This window comes from Rhincodon typus, chromosome 5, assembly GCF_021869965.1.
Source record: "Rhincodon typus isolate 14 chromosome 5, sRhiTyp1.1, whole genome shotgun sequence".
NCBI lineage: Eukaryota > Metazoa > Chordata > Chondrichthyes > Orectolobiformes > Rhincodontidae > Rhincodon > Rhincodon typus.
The window spans coordinates 94,775,769-94,796,231 of NC_063336.1; the positions used below are offsets into that span (position 1 = coordinate 94,775,769).

General features: G+C 38.3%; 1 protein-coding gene across 1 annotated transcript in view; it reads right to left on the reverse strand.

The window, feature by feature from the left end:
- Positions 1 to 17,076, reverse strand: part of mcph1 (microcephalin 1) — a 265,997-nt gene extending 248,921 nt beyond the window's left edge. The window contains exons 1-6 of the mRNA XM_048597101.1: positions 17,032 to 17,076; positions 16,503 to 16,621; positions 13,745 to 13,829; positions 9,373 to 9,484; positions 8,418 to 8,564; positions 1,720 to 1,818 (exon numbers count right to left, since the gene is read on the reverse strand). Coding sequence (XP_048453058.1) covers positions 1,720 to 1,818; positions 8,418 to 8,564; positions 9,373 to 9,484; positions 13,745 to 13,829; positions 16,503 to 16,621; positions 17,032 to 17,076 — 607 coding nt within the window. The remainder of the gene's footprint in view (positions 1 to 1,719; positions 1,819 to 8,417; positions 8,565 to 9,372; positions 9,485 to 13,744; positions 13,830 to 16,502; positions 16,622 to 17,031) is intronic.
- Positions 17,077 to 20,463: the final 3,387 nt, after the last annotated feature.

A 20,463-nucleotide genomic window follows, 5' to 3' on the forward strand; every position in this document is an offset into this window, starting at 1 on the left:
TGCTCACATTCAAGCTATCATAAACTTACTAACTCACTTAAAATTAACTGCAGTCTTAGTTGACATAATGTTGAGAAAAGAACAATTACAAGTAATCAATGTCCCTATACTCCACAACTATGCAGGGCAGTTCGGATAGAGAACGGCAAATCTTGAACACTGGTTCATCTTTGCTTCAGCTTCTGAAACAAGCTGACCTAGACTTAAAAGAATAGCTACATGAATAAGCTGTATTAAAAGGAATTTTTATTAATCAGAGCACACAGCTAAGGTACTAAGTTAGATCTTTGCATTCATTTTTGCTGTAGAAAAGCATTTTAGTTATGTAATAGTAAAGGAGGAGGAAGCAGTGATATTGGTTAGGGCAAAAACAGACAAAGAGAAATTTTAAAATGCGGCAATCCTTAGAATAGAAATGACACACTGCACATAAAAAATGTATCAGAGGTAATTGAGGTAAATAATGGTGAAAATTATACAGGGTGTGGCCACACTTTAATTTTTATTGTGACACGGAAAATATGCCAGGTGTGACTTCTCGGAGGGGGTGGCGGTGGCCTACCTCCGCTTTATAATAGTGTCAACAACAACCTTGGAAATATGGCTCCCTCATCAAGTCTTTTCTAATTGACTCTAGAACTTTTCCCATTACTGATGTCTGCCTAACAGGTCTACAATTCTGTTTCCTCCCTCTCTTTTTAAATAGTCTGATTACGTTTGCCACCCTCCATCTACACAATTTGCTCAAGAGTCTATAGAATTTTAGAAACTTTGAAAACAAGAACAGAAATAGGCCACTGGGCTATTTCAGCCTGCTCCACCATTCAGTATGATAATGACTGATCATCTAACTGTACCCTTTTCCCACATTCTTGCCATATTCTTTGATCCCTTTAGCCCCAAGAACTATACTGAACTCTTCCTTGAAAATAATCAATATTTTGGCTTCAAATGCTTTGAGGCAGAGAATTGCACAGGTTCACTACTATTTGGGTGAAGGAATTTCTCCTCATCTCAGTCCCAAATGGCTTTCCATAGATCTTCAGACTGTGACTCCTTGTTCTGGACTCCCCAGACGTCAGGAACATCCTTCTTGCAGTTTTATAGTATTTTATAATCGTCTATGAGATTCCCCCCCCTCATCCTTCCAAACTCCAGTGGATTTGGTCCTAAGTGATCCGATTTCTCTTTATATATCATTGGTAAACATTTGCTGCACTCCCTCCATAGCCAGAACATTCCTCCTCAGATAAGGAGACTGCACCCAATACTCCAAGAGCAGCAAGACAACCCTGCTCCTGTACATAAGCCTGTCGCTATGAAGGCCAAGATGCCATTTCCATTTTGGAAGATGATCACCAATGCGTCTAAAGTTTCTAAAGCCTTACACACTATGGGATATAGATTAACAGCCCCTGGAGATTTGTTACCCTTCAATACCATTAATTTCCTCAGCACTTTGTTTTGGAACTGACACTGATTTCTTTCAATTTCGCCCTCTCATTAAACTCTTTAAGATTCCCTAAAGTTTGTGAAATCAGGTGTACCCTGTTTTATGAAGACAGAACCAAAGTATGTGTGTTCAATTCTTCTGCCTTTTTTTTAAAACAGTCCATTGTAATTTGCCTGGCTTCTGATTGTAAGTGACATACATTTGTCGTTTCTAATCTTTTTCTCTTCACATACTTATAGGAGTTTTTGTGCTTATAATTAACTCACCTGCAAATCCTTTCGGTGTTACTGATGGAGATTCCCCAAGGGATGGCTGGCAAAGAGAGGCAGCAGAACCTGATATTGTTGATTGAGACATTTGGGAAGCTGAAATGATAACAGACGAAACACACATCAACAGAATTGGATAACCATCTAAAGAGAAAGACAGTTGCAAGACTACGTAGAAAACACAGGGGAGTTGCCAAGTCATTCTTGCCGGCAGACAGCATGGACATGAGGGGCTAAATGACCTCCTTTTGAGCAGCAACCATTCTATGCCTTATTATTTTTATAGTAAACTGATGGTTTCAAGTAATGCTTTGTGAAGAGACTCCCAAATTAATTCAAACCAAGACATGGAAGATTGAGATAAAATATACTAAAATCAATCCAGCAAGATCACAGCGTTATGATCCCAGCTGATGGTCAGATTCCAGGGTGAAACTTGGCTTGATCGATCTTAAGTTTAGTTTTTTCTTTTGGTTTCCATGTTGCTTAGTCACTGAACACATTCCACGAGGCTGCCAATGTTCTTTAACAGAAGAATACAAATTTATTAGAGTTTTAAAAAAAACTACGTATAAAAATGAGAATTTAGAAAGATTTTAGCATAAACAAAATCAAGTTTCAACCTCTTTCCTGGGACTATTCTTTATAGCTATTCATTCGCAGTCAAATCTGCCTCCTGTCATTACTATTTAATTTGTTATATAACTGATTCTTTCTAGTCTTTCCCGTTCGGGAATCCTGGAGTCCTTTTCAGTACTGAAAGCCCAGAAAACTTCTTCCTCATTCTCACGAACCGAGAAATGTTCTTTTCCAGTTCTGATAGTCTAACCCTCCTTTCAATTTTGACACCTTAAAAACTTCTGTGCAAAATCTCTCACCTTGACGACTTCACAAACTAATCTGCCTTTGTTAAGGCAAAAATGTTCTGAACTGAAATCTGACTACTGATGCCCCCAGTCCTTTTCTTTCTGTCTTAAAAGGTCAACTTAGTAAACAGCTCGTCAATTAACACCATTGGCATCCAAGGGAATTCACTTAATTTCTAAGCGAGCATGGGTTTTATGTAGCTAATCCATGTAACAAATCACTTTCTGATCTCAATAAAAAAAAACCTTCACAGAACCAAAATCACAAATCTACTTTTCTTATACTCTAAAATCTATGTTCCATAATATAGTATATTTATATACATATATATTGTCAGAGGAAGGCAACATGTTACAAAATATTTCAGACACCGGAAAAGATGAGCCGATGACAAAAAGAGCAAGGACTCAGCCTCTTTTTTCAACCTGGTCCGAACTGAGCGCTATCTCCATCTATCCAGTTTGCTTCTGTAATCCTTACTACCTTCCTTAACAATGATCAGTCTGGGATTTTTAATTTTCAATTGATCTGGCCTCAACAGCTTTGTAGAAAGAGTTTTAACAATGGTGCCAGAGCAGATCATGAAGACAATTGATGAACGCAGGTAGACTAAACAAAGATGAATAGCAGTAACTGTGATTGGGCTTGAAACAAAAACAAAAAAATTCCATTATCTTTCAAGGCGATTTTTCTTTAATAGCATGAAAATTAAAATGTAGTCATTGCACTCAATAGAAGTGATAGAATTGAAGAAGTGAAATCTGAAAGAAATCACTGAAAAACGAAGGATTCATCAGCATGGTTAGGATTGCGCAATATCTGTACATGGAAGAACAGAACAGGTAGGAGGGCACAGTCTTGAAAAGATAGTGAATAAATGAAAATCAAGTCAGAGGTTGAGCAATTAACAATAGTAGAGACTGAGCAATGTATTTTGGTGAGAAACTGCTTAATAGCAAATTCTGTACAAGTGCACTATGTCAGCCCCAAAATCTTTGGGAGTTCAAGAGATCAATGTGTTAATACGTAAAGTGAAGAACAATAGTGCAGGCGTGCATCACACAAGCAAAAAGACCATCTATAAAACACCTATACCACACTCCACATTAACGTTTTAAAAAAAAAGCTATCTGCTTTCAGAATCCTGATCAATGTTTAGCTCATAGTTAATATTACAAAACAAACACTCCCACTCGACCCTGAGTCAGAAGGTGTGGATTCAAGGCTCACTTCACACACTCAGCTTCAAGTTTAATGGTTTAATGGAGAATGCAAGAGGGTGTGCCGTGAGCAGCCTCAGGCATACCTAAAAATGAGTATCAACCTGGTGAAGCTACCAAACAGGACTACTTGCATGCCAAACAGCAATAGCAGCAAGTGATACAGAGCTAAGTGACCCAACAACCAGCAGATCAAATCTAAGCTCTGTAGTCCTGATCCATCCAGTTATGACTGGTGGTGGACAATTATAAGCTCACTAGAGGAGGCCCTACAAATATCCCCAACCTCAATGACAGAAGAGCATAACACATCAGCCTAATGCACAAGACAAGGTTGAAGCATTCGCAACAATCATCAGCCAGAAGTGTCTACTGGATGATCTATCACAACCTCCTCCAGTGAACCCCGGCACCACCTATTTGACTCGCTCCAGGTGATATCAATAAACAATTGGATGCATTGGATATTACAAAGGCTATGGGCCCTGACAACATTCTGACAATAGTACTGAAGACATGCTCCAGAACATGCCACTCCCCTAGCCAAGCTGTTCCAGTACAGTTATCAGATGGAGGAAAAATTTCCAGCTATTTCCTATACACAAAAAGCAGTACAAATCCACCCCATCAGTCTATTCTCAATCATCAATGAAGTGATGGAAGAATAGTGCTATCAGGCAGCATTTGCTCAGCAATAACCTGTTCGCTGATGCCCAGTTTGTGTTCTGCCAGGGCCACACTGCTCCTGACCTGATTCCACCCTTGGTTCAAACATGGACAAACATGCTGAATTTCAGAGATAGCATGAGCGTGACATCAAGGGCGCATTTGATCAAGTATGGCATCAAGCAGCCCTAGCAAAACTGGAATCAATAGAAATCAGGAGGCAAACCCTCCAATGGTTGCAGCCACACAGGAAGATTATCATGGTTATTAGAGGTCAGTCATCTCAGCTCCAGGGCATCTCTGCAGGAGTTCCTCAGGTTGGCTTCCTTGGCACAACCATCTTCAGCTGCTTCATCAATGACCTCCCCTCCATCATAGGGTCAGAAGTGGGGATGTTTGCCAATGACTGCACAACGTTCAGCATCATGCATAACTCCTCAGATCCCGAAGCAGTCTACGATCAAATACAACAAGACCTGGACCAAATCCAGGCTTGGGCTGACAACTGGCAAGTAACATTCACACCACACAAATGCCAGGCAAAGACTATCACACCACCACCCCTTGACACTCAATGGTGTTACTATTGCTGAACTCCCAACATCATCATCCTGGAGGTTACTATCAACTAAAAGTTCAATTGGCCATGCCACATAACAACAGTGGTTAGAAAAGCAGGTCAGAGGCTAGGAACACTGCAGCGAGTAACTTATCACCTGACTCCCAACACCTGTCCACATTCTACAAGGCACCAATCAGGAATGTGATGGAACACTCCCCACTTGCCTGGCACCAAATCCACAAACATCCACTCTTTCCCCACCGAGGCACCGTAGCAGCTATGTATTATCTAAAAGATGCACTAGAGAAATTCACTAAAGATCCTTAGACAACACCTTCCAAATCCACGACAACTTCCATCTGCACGTTCCCCTCCAAGCCACTCACTATCCTGACTTGGAAATATATCAATTCACTGTCTTTGGGTCAAAAGCCTAGAATTCCCTCCCTAAGGGCATTGTGGGTCTACCGACAACACAGACTGCAGGGGTTCAAGAAGACAGCTCACCACCACCTTCTCAAGGATAACTCATGACGAGCAATAAATGCTGGTCAGCCAGTGACACCCACATCCTACGAGCGAATAAAAAAAGTTCAAAGCTAACATTCTAGTTCTCATCATTACCACATTGCCACTTTGTATAAATTAGGTACATTACCTACAGTACAACAGTTACATTTTAAAAGACCAATCAGGATCCAGGAGTCGCTTTTCTTAAGATTACGGACTTAAGAAACAACGGTCTGAAGTTCAGCTTTTTGTTGAGAAAGATCAATAGTATCAGATGGAAAAGACAGCAAGGAGCAAATTTGTTCATCTGTTGAACTGCGCAAGAATGATTGCATCAATGGCCCATTTTTATTCCAAACCTCCATACAAATGACACTAAGATGAGTGGCAGAGCAAAGTGTGCAGAGGACTGTGAAACTTTGCAGAGGAACATAGATACATTGAGTGAGTGGGCAAAGGTCTAGCAGATGGAATACAATGTAAATAAATGTGAAGTCATACATTTTGGTAGGATTAATAGTAAAAAGGATTATTACTTGAATGGTAAAAAGTTGCAGCATGCTGCTATGCAGAGGGACCTGCGTGTCCTTGTGCATGAATCTCAGAAGGTCGGTCTGCAGGTACAACAAGTAATTAGGAAGGCAAATGGAATTTTGTCCTTCATTGCTAAAGGGATTGAAACTGAAAGCAGAAAGGTTACGGTGCAGCTGTACAAGGTGCTGGTGAGGCCACACCTGGAGTACTGTGTGCAGTTTTGGTCTCCTTACTTGAGAAAGGATGTATTGGCACTGGAAGGGGTGCAAAGGAGGTTCACTAGGTTGATTCCGGAGTTGAGGGGGTTGGCTTATGAGGAGAGACTGAGAAGATTGGGATTATATTCATTGGAGTTCAGAAGATTGAGGGGGGATCTTACAGAAACGTATAAAATTATGAAGGGAATAGATAAGATAGAAGTAGAGAGGATGTTTCCACTGGCAGGTGAAGCTAGGACAAGAGGGCATAGCCTCAAGATTAGAGGGAGCAGATCCAGGACTGAATTGAGAAGGAATTTCTTCACCCAGAGGGTTGTTAATCTATGGAATTCCTTGCCCAGTGAAGTAGTTGACGCTACTTCAGTAAACGTTTTTTAAAAAAAGGTAGATTTTTTTGAACAATAAAGGAATTAAGGGATACGGTGAGAATGCGGATAAGTGGATCTGAGTCCACGAAAAGATCAGCCACGATCTTATTGAATGGCGGAGCAGGCTCGAAGGGCCAGACGGCCTACTCCTGCTCCTAGTTCTTATGTTCTTAATTAAAACAGATTCTGAGGATGAGCATTACTAGTTTTATTTCCTCTTTTCATCTTTAAACTCTTCTGTATCTTATCCACAAATAAAACAACTAATTGTTCTTTGGAAATCTGTACAATTAATTGGGACACAATGATGAAAAGTATAATTCACGTCAAGCTACCTTCTGTTACAGGTGTCTGTCATCTTGGATTACCAATCATAAACTGAGATTAGGATTTTGTATAACCGATCCTTTCCAAAATCATTTGTAGCACAGAACAATCTGCCACTGTGCTACATGCTGAAATGAAAGGAATTTCGTGAAAAATCATAAGTGGAATTAGTAAGTGAGATTGGGGAAGGACAACTGTCTGCACAGGACCTATGCAGCATTTGAGTGTTATAACTCTGTTCTGATAAATCATAATCAGCGGCAAGAATCTCGAGAAAACATTGTCCTCAACTCAAATGGCTCAACCCTGTAAAATAGTCAATCTAGTTTGCTCTAGAAAAGCACACATTGCTGCACTTTTAAAATGAATTATACTCTCAGTTCTAAAAACAGCAGTTGAAATCATTTTGTTTGATCATTGCAACTGGCACCCTAGTCCAAACACACACTGTCTCCAGCTATTGATAATGTCCCAGCCTGCTTCTTATGCTTTAAAGTAGTAACAAATTACACCACAGTATAATGGAACATAAACCTTCAACTTAGATAAAGTTATTCAAGCACAAAATTTAGCAGAAACTATACATAAGTACCTACAAGCTATAGATCTCCCATAGCCAGTCAGCTGTGAATACACAATTTAGCAAGAACCAATTTGGTATTTTAATGCTTCTAGGAAATGAGTCCAAGGTGCTGAAAATGCATGGAAAATCCTAATGTTTGGAACTGTTTGAATAGCTATAATTTGTGCTGATTGCATAAAAACTAGAAGACTCAATCACACCCAAACAATCTTGGGTGGCATTACTCAGTTCACTTACAGGACCAATATCCCAGCTGTGGACTGGTGGAAAGTGGACTTGGGCATAACTTTGGTAAAGTTTACAGTATGAATCACTTCGTTTAAGTATCATAAGACTTTTTTTTTTTAAGATTAAGGTTCTACATAAATCAAATTGTTGTCATTGTTTGTATAGAATTGTACAGATGCTGGGAGAAAGAAATGGATTCTCTCCACAATCTGCTGAATTAAGGTGCAACAATAGTTTACAATAGATTTGGAGAATTATACAGTTAACATAATGAATTAGTAAGATTAAGTTCCCATAAGTAATTCCATGCCATAATAGTTTTTTAATAATATGCACCTGTCACAATATGATCAGAAAACAACTAAATAATATTGGTTCAGCTAACTACATTTTAGTAAATGACTTCTCAGAAATATTCCCCCTAACTGCACAGCTGGATGTGTGCCAGTGCAATGTTCAGTGTGCCAACATCATTCGCAGCATTGACTTCTCGTTTCAGAAACTGCTGCCATGCATGGACCTTAGACGTCGACGCAGAAGAAAAAAAATTGGTGAGAATGCTGCTTCTCAGTTCTACAAAACATAGTTGAATTGCACAGCATTAGAACGTACCTGTGGGAGAAAGGTTCTCTCTCTTTTCTTTCATTTCCTTCAATCTTTCTTCCATTTTGCAGAAATGATTGTGGGGAACCCTTTTCATTTTGGATATACTTAGATCTGTAGCATCCTCATCAAATGAGAGTAAAGGCAATTCAGCTCCTTTGGGGGAAAATTTGTTTAAAATAAAATATAGTAAAAATTTAAGACCATGAGAAATAATAAGGGTACAAAATAATTCAGTTGTATTATTGACATTTTCATGGAATTCCAGACTGCTTAGGAAGAAATTTTCTTCTTTTGAAATTTTCAGCTTATACAGCCTCAAGACTCAGTTATCATGCCTTGTGATATCAAGAACAGCTGTAAACAGTTGAACACAGTATACAGGACAGTTGGAGGCATTTGACCCATCTTGCTTAAATGAATTATTTACTGGAGCAATGCAAAATTGAACCACTTTTTGCTTTTGTGCACCACTTCTGGCTTTTCTGTACTCCCTTTTGCCCTTGCCATCCTACCGTGTTCTCCTCTCCTTCCTGAGTTATGGGTCTTATTACTTCCCTGCCCCTTAACTGGGTTTGACCTGATGACTACACTTGGTCACCACTCTGTGTGCAATTCCACAGAAAATCAACTAATATATACAAATTTTAATTTCAGGAGTCCAGCACATTTGTTTTCTTGGTTTCCAATAATCCACTACTGTTTTAGAACAGGGTCACATGATTTAATTCCCTCTAATGACTTGAAAACTGCATCCAAATGGTAAATTTCAGCAAATGAAAGAACACAATTATAGATTAACTTAATCACATCAAAATGGTAAAGTCTATTGGGTTTTCAGGTCAACCCAAGAAAATGAATTTGTGGCAACATAATTTAGGAGATGGTCTCACAAAATAAACAGCATATCAAGATACAAATATATTGCGAAATTGCGCAGTATTATTCAATGTTAAAAGCTCACCAGTAGTTTTCTTCAAATCTAGATTCTGAATCATTTGATCTAATTTTCTCTGCAGTCTTTTGTCATTCTCTGGTGTCTTTTCTATGAAATCCCTGGGTTTCATACATCGATGCTGAAAAGTTCATGGATGCAAGAATTACATAACAATTTAACTACATCAAAACTGCAAGTACAGTGCTGACAACCGAGGCACAACCTGGCAAAACTTTCTACACTACTCAGACTTGGTAAATTCTTGCAAAATTCCATCGTCCTCACGCTGTCCTGAAAGTTTCTAACTTGTTTCACACATCTAATTGCTACTCATTCCCATTGCAGTTATTTATTTATTCATCATCGTGCCTCTTAATTTTTAATACTGAGAGCCTTGAGCTTAATAACAGATCTTCCATGTGACATTTTATCATGAATTTTTTGAAGTCTTAATTATCCCACCCATTGCGAACACTGCACAAACTAATTTTTGCATAGATTTGGATTAAATTAGTCAAACATGACCTGCCTTTTACACAAAAAAAAACTGTTTGGTGCATCTAAAAGTCATATACTTTTCGGAGGGTATGCAACGCATTGGTACATATTCAAAACTCTGTATCATCTCTTGCAAGCACCAGCCTTGGATTGAATGTTAGCATGCCGTGACTGCCAGTCAAAGGTCTATCCCTTAGTTACACCGAGGTTGCAAGTAAAGCCCCTATCCAACTCAAAGCAGTCAAGTACCAGTTAAAAAGGGAAGAGGTCAACAAAAGGCTCTCTTACCCTGAATGATGAAATTTAATCACGGTTCAAAGGCATCAAGACTACAGCAACTCAACCAAGCTGCCAAACTTAAGATCATGAAACTAAATGTTGACCTACCAACATTATAGTTACCAGTGAACTCCACTGCAATGGTCGGAATGTTCAAGCATCTACTCTTCGCAAACAATTCAGTTTGCATCGTTTTCTAACTTTTGATTTTTTGGACTCATTTCTAATCAGTGTGCATGCATTGTATTAGTATTTCTTCTTACAGTCAGTATTTCACAAACTCTCCTTTTTGTTATCTCAAGAAAACCTGGTTAAAACAGTTCCTTTTAAAACAGTTTGTTTTGGTTTCGAAGTAAGGGAAAGAATCCTTTCTAATATTAAGTTTGCTACAACCAAATGAGAAGGTTGGTGAACAAAGGAAAGCCAGTGTATCCCTTCTCACCCGAAGGCTTAAAATTTTGGGATGTCCAATCTGAAACCCTATATTGGTAAACCTCACCTTGGATCTAGTCATAATTATGTTTAGTGCACACGGCTACTTGCATTCCAAGTGATGACAAAGGAATAATAATAAGAATTATTAAAAAATGAACACTACATACAAAAATAAAAAGACGACTAAACGACATTTGCATGTCAAAACCAAATTATCCAACTTTCTAAGCACAAGTCACCTGCATGCAACACTTGATTCTGATTGCAGAAGACTGACAATTCGAAGGAGAGGTCGTTCTCAAAAATACACACCAAATTTAGTCAGTCATTCATTATGATTAATTTTGCAATTTATTTTGCTTTTTCTAACACAAAGCAAGTATAAATATTCATATCAAAATCAAAGCATTTTTCCAAGAAGTCTCTGAAGGTCATGAGGAATTGTATCCCCAATGCAGTGCGATTCATCTTTGATTGGGATGGGTATGAATGACAGGCAGAGTGCTCTACTTCATCCTAAAAAGGGCCAAATCACTGATATTCCATCAGTTGACCTAAGAAAATGTGTTACAAAAGCAACAGCAGAAAATTACAAAGGTTACATCTGTACTGACAAATTTACCAATCAGCTTACAAGAAGAATACAATGAGCTCCAAATCTTTTCTAAACTTCCAAATTTGTCTTTCTACCCTTCATTTGTTATTCATAGTGACCACCAAGTATGGTGCACCTGAAGGTAGCTACCCGTTTAAAAAGAAATTGTTTATACCTCTCAGTCTCACTTTCAGTAGATAATGCTAATACAATTGAAAAGCATGCACTTTCATGTAACATTATGTCTGACTGTAACAGAAAAGACAGTGGCTTTTGCAGCATCTCACTGAAACTGGTGATATCATGATGCTCAGGATACACACTCAGGATCCAGTTTTCTCTCCAAGTTAATATACAGCACATCCCCATTTAATATGCCCTGTTTTATGTTCTTTTGTTGCAATGTTATTCTGTTAATAGGGCCTGTACTCTAACTTCGAGCAGTGATATTTGGTTGATGTCATTTTGTGCCACTATCACTGACAGTAAGACCAAATTGGTGCCAATTTGCAGTCTGCTCTGTCGTTACCTAATCCATCAAGCTGCCAAACACATTTTGTTGCCTCACCCGCGTATTATTCCATCACTCGCTGATCTTCCAATTTGTGGCTTCTCCCACTCCCCAAATCACCCTCTCTCACCAAATCTTCCTTTCACTGAACCTTCCACTCTCTGCTTTCCTCTTCTGAACCCTAGTTGTGAATGAGGGAGCTGCAGTATGCTAGGACTCTGGGATTGTTACTAGAATAGGGTTAGGGTTATGGGGGACAATACTATGACAATCCTAGCCTGGCACTTGAGCATTGGAACACACTTGCACAGCCTCAGAGCTCTGGCTTTGGAACCTACATTCCTGTTCTAGCAAGGCCTTCGGTTCGGATCTGATCCAAACCCAAAACTTCAGGGTTGTTGAAGTGTGGGCCCTGATTATGCAAAGGGGCCAGGCTGGGGCTGTTATAATTCACTCACTACAGTTGTATCCCAGGGTCCTTGCACTGACAGCACTCTCTCACCAACAGCAAGGATCAGGAGAGGGAAGCAGTGAGCAGCAAAGTTAAGAAGTGGGCGGCTCAGCAAGAGGAAGGATCGGAAAGACGACAAGTCTGGGGGCAGCAGAATTCATAAGTCATAGAATCAGCAAGAGGGTACTGCAAGCTTTGAAAAGCATGTAACCTGACATTCATTGTAAGTGTCATTTACGCAGATGGTAACTCAAGAAGTCAGGGGTGGCAGAGTGGTTCAGTGGTTAGCACTGCTGCCTTACAGTGCAAGGAACCTGGGTTCAATTCCAGCCTCGGGCAACTGTCTACGTGGAGACTGCACATTCTCCGTGTTGGTGTGAGTTTCCTCTGGGTGCACTAGTTTCCTCCCTCAGTCCAAAGATGTGCAGGTGAGGTGGATTGGCCATGGGAAATGCAGGGTTACAGGGATGGGTAGGGGGTTGAGTCTGGGTGGGATGCTCTTCAAGGAGCTGGTATGGACTTGTTAGGCCGAATGGCCCGTTTCCACACTGTAGGGATTTGATTAAAATAATTGTAGTTTGTAGATGATCAGAGCAGAAGGAAGTGCACAAATCGAGCTTTGGTTGAAAACACAAAGCAGATTGGTCTATGAACTAGTGACGTGTTATGAATGATAGAAGCATTCTGCCTGCCAACAACTATGTAATTGGCCGACAGATAAATGGTCAGCCTAGGATTGGGAGCAAGATAGAGAGAAGCCTTCAAAGCTCTATCTGCTCAGGAGTTCTCTCTGTTAAGCCTGAAGAAAAGCAGTTTATCTTTCCTTCAACAGTTGCTCTGAGTTTTGACTAATAAGTCAGAGACCTTTAAGTGTCATCAATTGGTCCTCTATGCCTCCTGGAAACCAGTGAAAGCCTCTGCGGAAGGAAGACTGAGAAGCAGCATGCTCACCAACACAAAAACCATCTCAACAACCCTGTAAACAGGAACCACTGAACTACTTTCCCAGTATTTCCTAAACATCTATAACACCATATATATTGTCCTGTCTACATCTGTGTGCATGTGTTAAGGGGGTTTATAAGGAGAATTAATTAGTAGAACTATGTCAATGGCTCATACTTGTTTTTCAGTAGCTAAAGTCTAAATGCTTCGAACAAATAGTATTTTGGTTCATGTTTTCTCTCTATCTGGGTTTAAATCGAGGCAAATTTGGAAATTGTGCATACTTTTTAAAAGCTTTAACTTTTATGACAACTCGGGCATAGAGGTACTTGATTTCCAGCGTGATACCTCAGTAAGAAATGACAACCAATATTGAAATTTAGCGATGTAAAGTATTTCAACCAGAGTGTAATGTTTTAATGCATTTTTAATGTTGAGAAAATACAAAACCTAACTACAGCTTCTACATTTGTTTTAACAAGAAAATCCGATTTACTTAAAATTGTTCCACTTGAAAATTGCAATTTTCAGGAACACAATACATTTTAAAATGAAGATTTTACTCCAAAGAGAAGACTAAAGCTAAATGTAAAAACATATGTAGACCATACTTGGTGCATTCGAACAGAAAACTTGTTTTATAATAAGTGCTGAAATAAATAACTGCATTGCGCATAATACTTACTGTTCTTTTATTTTCAGGAAAAGAGTTACTATCATTCACGGCAGGAAATAAGGATTCATCAACATGGGTACACGTTGCCATACACCTTAAATACAAGTTATGTAATGTTAACATCTGTTAAGAAACCTAACTGTATATTATTTGCTCTTGTGTATTTCAACCAAATGTCTGAAGTAGCACTGCAACAATTTGTTACTGGTTTACCTTTTAAGATTTTTATAAGTGGCATTAAAAAAACGACTTCAAGGTTAAGGACCTAACTGTTCATCAGCAACTGAATGATAAACACCCAGTTTTAACCCGCTTAAAGATCGATCTTACTGAGTTTCCCCAAACACACACTTTGACTCAGGTTGAAGCATATGTAGCTTGATTTGAATTACAAAAGCAGGTCACAGTAAATTGAAATTTTCACCTAGCTGCTATCCTTCTTTCACCCCCTGAAAGATTTCTTGTTTTAATTTGAGTTATGGAGTCACAGAGTCTTATAGTAAGGAAACAGACCCTTTGGTCCAACTCATACACACCAATCAGAAATCTCAATCTAGCACTGTCCCACTTACCAGCATTTGGCCCATATCCCTCTAAATCCTTCCTATTCATTTACTATCCAGATGCCTTTTAAACATTGTAATTGTACCACTTCCACCACTTCCTCTGGCAGCTCGTTCCACACACGCACCATCCTGTGTGCAGAAGTTACCCCTCAGGTCCTTTTTAAATCTTTCCTCTCACTCCTTAAATCTATGCCCTCTAAATTTGGACTCCCAAAATATAGGAAAATATCTTGGCTATTCATCCTTTCCACGTCCCTCATGATTTTATAAACCTCTATAAGGTCACCCCTCAGCCTCCGAAGCTCCATGTAGATAAAATTATCAAAACACAGACGTGATGGATCAAGCAAGCTCTAGTTTGACTGAAAAAAAATCCACTGCAAGAAAGAATTTCACAAGCCACAAGACGGGTGGTTAATGAGATGTTTGGCATGCTTGCCTTCATTGCTCAGTGCTTTAAGTAAAGGAGTTGGGAAGTCATACTGAAGTTGTACTGGAAAACTGTGTCTAGTTCTGGTCGCCCAATTATCGGAAGGCTATTATTAAGGTGGAGAGGGTTCAGAAGAGATTTACCAGAATGTTTCAGGGTATGGAAGGTTCGAGTAATAAAGAAAGGGTGGATAGGCTGGAGTATAGGAGGTTGAGAGGCGACGTTATAGAAGTTTATAAAATAATAAAGGGTACAGATAGAGTTAATGGTAGTTGTCTTTTTGCTAGGAGGGGGGATTTCAAGACTAGGGGGCACATTTTTAAGGTGAGAGGAGAGTCATTTAAAAAAGACATGAAGAGCTCATTTTTTACACAGCGGGTAGTTCGCGTGTGGAATGAACTTCCTGACGCAGTGGTTGCTGCAGGTACAATTACAACATTTAAAAGATATTTGGATAAGTACATGAATGGGAAATGTTTGGAGGGAGATAGTCCAAGAGCAGGCAAGAGCGACTAGTTTTAGTTTGGGATAACGTCCAGCATGGACTGGTTGGACCGAAGCATCTGTTTCCGTGCTGTATGACTGTATGACGAAGATGCATGAAACGTCTTAAAACGGTGCTAAATATTATAAAAATATCAGGTGCAACACCCAGAAACCATTTAACAGATTGTGTTATATGAAGCTTGTTCCAATGTAAATGGATAAATATCAAGTTCTGAAAAAATCCTACTTTTAGAAAATTAAAATAGTCTGTACAATGAAAATAGACAAAAGGTTTTTAGAATTTTGTATCTTCTAACCCTCACAATAGTGTTAGGCCACAAGATGTAGGAGCAAGAACAGTCCATTCAGCCTACTGACTCTTCCAACATTCAACAAGATCAAGGCTGATCTGATAATCCTTAAGTCCACTTTCCTATCTTTTCCTCATAACCCTCAACTGAAGTAATCTAACTAATTTGATCCAAATTTCAACAGTTACCAATATAGGAAAGAGATAAGCCAATCATGGTTAACCGGGGAATTGAGGATAGCATCAATTGAAAGTCAAAAAAAAACATACAATGTGGCAAAGGTTAATGGTAAGACAAGGGATTTGGAAAGTTTTTAAAAATCAAAGGATGATCAAAAAATGGGAGAAATTAAACTCTGAGGGTAAACTTGTAAATAATATCAAGACAGAAAGCAAGAGCTTATTTAAATGTATAAAAAGGAAGAGAGAATCCCAAGTGGACGCAGGCCCCTGAGAGCCGGGAAAAAAAAAAATGGGGAACAAGGAAATAGCAGACGAATTACATTAAAACACGTTGCATCAGTCTACAGAGTAGAAGACTCTAATATGATTAAATATTCAAGGGCAAAAGGAGGAGAGAAAACAAATATAACAATCACTCATGAAAAAGTATTCGGAAAATTAATGGGCTAAAAACTGAAAAGTCCCCTGTATCTGATGGGATGCATATTAGGATATTAAATTAGCTACATAGAAGTGAATGCACTGCTGGTAATCTTCCAGGAATCTTTGGATTCTGGAAAAGTCCCTGAGGATTGGAAAATGGCTAATCTAACAACTTTAATTAGAAACGAAAGGAAACAAACAAAAAAAAAAATCACAGTTAGTTTAACATCAGTTACTATTAAAACATTAGAATCTAATACATAATTCACATTATAACCTTACAAGAATTGTATGTGTAATGGATGTTAAGCGTAGCCTGACTTGCAAAACAGTGGTTTTTAAGAAAGAACAATATTAAAATGTGCATACCTTTCTACCCACAGTACAGAAACCAATTTTACACCAGTTTTTTTGGCCTTTTTCCAAACACTTTCATGTCCATCCTTGAATACTACATGGGTCACTTGCTTATTGAAGTATTTTAAAACCTGCAGGAAAATAATAAAACACAGGCCTTCAAAAGGCATTCTTTGTAAATACATTTTTTTGTCTAAATAGAACATCTTTCAGGATCAACAGAAGAGATGTTCTACAGTTTCTATTTCACAAAGTTCAACTCCAAGTGTAATTATAGCTATTAATGACACTTTAAATCAGTTTCACCAGCCCCAAAGGTAGATGTGAACAGATCTCACAGTGCCATTCTTAAGTCAACAGGTTCTCCGAGCATCTTGGACAGCATTTAAACCTCTCCATCAACATTATTTAAAGAGATCTCATTATTTAGTTAGTTGCTACTTGTGGGACCTTAATGTGTGAAAATTGGCTATTACATTTTCCTACATTGGCTATGATCACTATGGATGTCTTGAGAGTTTTCCAAGTTCTTTATCTTCACCATGTCTTTGTCACTGCCAGGCTTGAGGTATTCATCATTAGCCATATTATTAGCCTTGAACTTCACCCTATCCAAAATTTATCGAGGTATCTACCATCCACAATATTTCGTTTAAAATTCCTTGTCATCCAACCACTCAAGTCCACATTCCAATGTACAGATTACAAAATTTTTGTCAAGAGACTCCAATCTGATCTCAAACAGTTGCCAGCTTCCCCCCAAAACTGAACCATGTTGCTCTGGCAGACAACCAGCACAGACAATTGGCCAAACTGTATAATCTGCACTGTAATTACTCTATGATTTCACATCATCTGCTCCATCATTAACCTGAACTATCTTAAGGATTTTAAGAAGAATAACAAGGTGTTGAGATATCACAGCCTGGCAAAAAAAGAGCTCAAACTTCTCACTCAGTTTCTACTTTTTGACCCTCAAATGACATTTCTAATAGCATTTGTCACCTATCTGAATCTTTCCCTCAACTTCAGCTTCATGTGGGGTCTGCAGCTGTGTGATTTCTCATGACATTGAAGTTGCCCTACAAATGTAGCAGTTGCTTAAATTTTACCAACAAAAATGTTTTGCTCAATTTGGTTGGAAACAAGAAAATCAAACATGGTCTGACGCACGAATGCGAGTTGCAATTTCATACTGCAGAGCAAAATTTTTAAAAATTTTCTAAGTCAACGCTGCTTAAATTGTTAATTTCACAGGAAGTCAATATGTTGTCAATGAATGATGCCTGGAAACTTATGAACTGAACAAATGGAGAGTAGCATAAAACCACTTTGCAGTGATATGTGTTTAGACCAGTTAAAAAGATATTTGTGAGAATAAAATTAAGAATACTCAGTACTGCATAATGAACAAAGTAAACATATTCCAATATCAGATCTTCTCTAACAGTGATGACACTTCTAGAATACCTGACTGATTGTGCAAGGACGTTGCACGGCCCAAGGTAGTACGTAAACGTGAGTCTCATTTTCCTGTTTTAGATTATATAAGTTTAAGAGTAGACCTCCAATGTAACCTCCTCTTACTGCCATAAAAAGTGAATGAGATGGATGTTATTAATGAGCAAAGATTAATTGACATACTCAATACAGAATCACAATTATTAGGGTGTAGAAGGTAGCCTGTCCACCTATCAGGTCTGCATTAGCTACCTAATGCCAATTTCCGGCTTTGCCACATACCTCTGCACACTATTTCAATCCAAATAGTATATCATTCCATGTCCTCTGAATGCCTCAATTGAACTTCCCTCTATCAAACTTCCAGGCAGTGCATTCCATATACTAACTACTTGCCATCTGAAAACTTCTTTTTAAATCACATAACCCTTTCTTCTTTCATTCATCACTTTAAATCTATGCCTTCTTGTTCTTGTTCCTTCTGAGGGAGGAAAACTTCTCCCTACCGCTTCTTGAGTTTGAAAACCTCCATCAAATCTCCTGTCAGTCTTTTTCTCTCTGAGGAGAACAGAGCTCACAACTTTAATCAGAATAACTGAAGATAAATGTAATATTTGATCTTGTTGTCCAAATATCGACCTGCTCACTTAAAAATAAAACTTCAGTATAATAACTTTAAGAAATATATTGTGCACACTTTAGCAAACGAAAATGCCACAAATGATCAAATGTTCAGCATCTGAGAAATTTTCCTAATACTTGAGTGTGTTGAAAATTGTTTGAAAATACCATTGAAAACACAGTTCCTGGTGGTTTATTGCATTATCAGGTAGATAATTAGTTACATTAGCAGACTTCAAGCATGTTGTGAAGTGGAGTGATTATCAACAGGGTCTCCATTCTTCAGATGATTAGCATCCTTCAAATATACAGGAATTCAATGAACTTAAAAGTCATGAAACAAATTTTGTTAAGCATACATCTGAATATTTAAAATTCCACATGGGCCATGGAACCATATTTTATTCACACTGCCTAATAGTCCAGGACCAATACTGTGTTACTAGCCTGCTTTGAATTCACAGAATATCACAGCACAGATGATACATTTGACCAATTGCATTTGTGCTGATTCTTTGAAATAGTTGTTCACTTTTATCCCATACTTCAGGGATTTTTTTTGCCTTTTGCTCTGCAGATTTGTTCTATTAAAATCACTTTTCAATTGACTTTTTGAAGTTTCCATGAAGAGTCCACTAGCCTTCCAGGGAGGGCATTCCAGACTTAAACACTGTGTAAAACAGGTGTTTTCTCCATTCATCTAATTCTTTTGCTAATCTACAAGTTATCATTACTGATCCACTTATAAGAGAAAACAATTTTACCCTAATTGATCTTTCGAATCCATTGATAATTTGAACAGTTCCATGAGGTCTACCCTTAACCTTCTCTGCTTCATGCAGAAAAATCTTACTTCTCAATCTCTCCACCTGCACTGAAGTCAAAGCCATTTAACTATATTCCCAGGTAAAAGCATCATGTGGACTTCATTCCCATCACAATATTTTTTTTCTTATTATTCACCAGCTCCGATCTCTGAGCCAATTATAGACACAATATAGTCCCTTTAATCTCACATGGTTCCACTTTCTGAATAATGTTTTGTACCTTATCAAACTTTATTTAAAAACCTGTAAATACAACATCCACTGCGCTAGTTTAATAAACTCACTTTGAAAATAAATTTAAATGTTATAATCTCAGTCGGCACATTAACTTTGTTTCCTTTATAAAGGAGAAATATGAAAGCCCAGTTATTTACTGAAAACTACAAGCTACAAAGTTGCATATTTCAGACGAAACAAATTACTACTCTCCAAGTGTCAAACAAACACTACATATTAAAAATAACAGCAGAAATCAAAGGAAAACAGAAATTGCTGTAAAAATTCAGCAGGTCTGGCAGCATCTGTAGAGAAAGCAAGGTTAACATTTCAGGTCAACTGACCCTTCTTCAGTTCTGAAGGAGGGTCACTGGACCCGAAACGTGAACTTTACTTTTTCTCCACAAATGCTGCCAAACATATTACCTTAGGTAACCAACCATACTCTAAAATAAAGAATCAATTTAAGTTTCTGTTTAATTAAACAGTGCAGTTGTTTATAAACTATAAATTACATGTTAAACAAGAGATACAACCAAGGCAGATCATACAAACTGGCTCAGCAATCCCTCAATCTTTATGCAATTGCAGTTTCAAAGTCCTTCAAAATTCTGTCTTCCTCACAAAGAATTCCAGACTCTAATTTTCTTCTAGGAGTTAGCCTGATTCCAAGGCAACAGCAGTATACAACCAATACAAGTTCCACAATAAAGCTTCAGCAATAATGGCATATGTATGATGAACCACCCCATTCCACTTACAAGAGCTAGAACAGTGTAAATGTGCCAATGTTATGTTCATGTAACAAAAATAGCTGCAGCAAATGCATATCTGCCTATCCTGAGTTT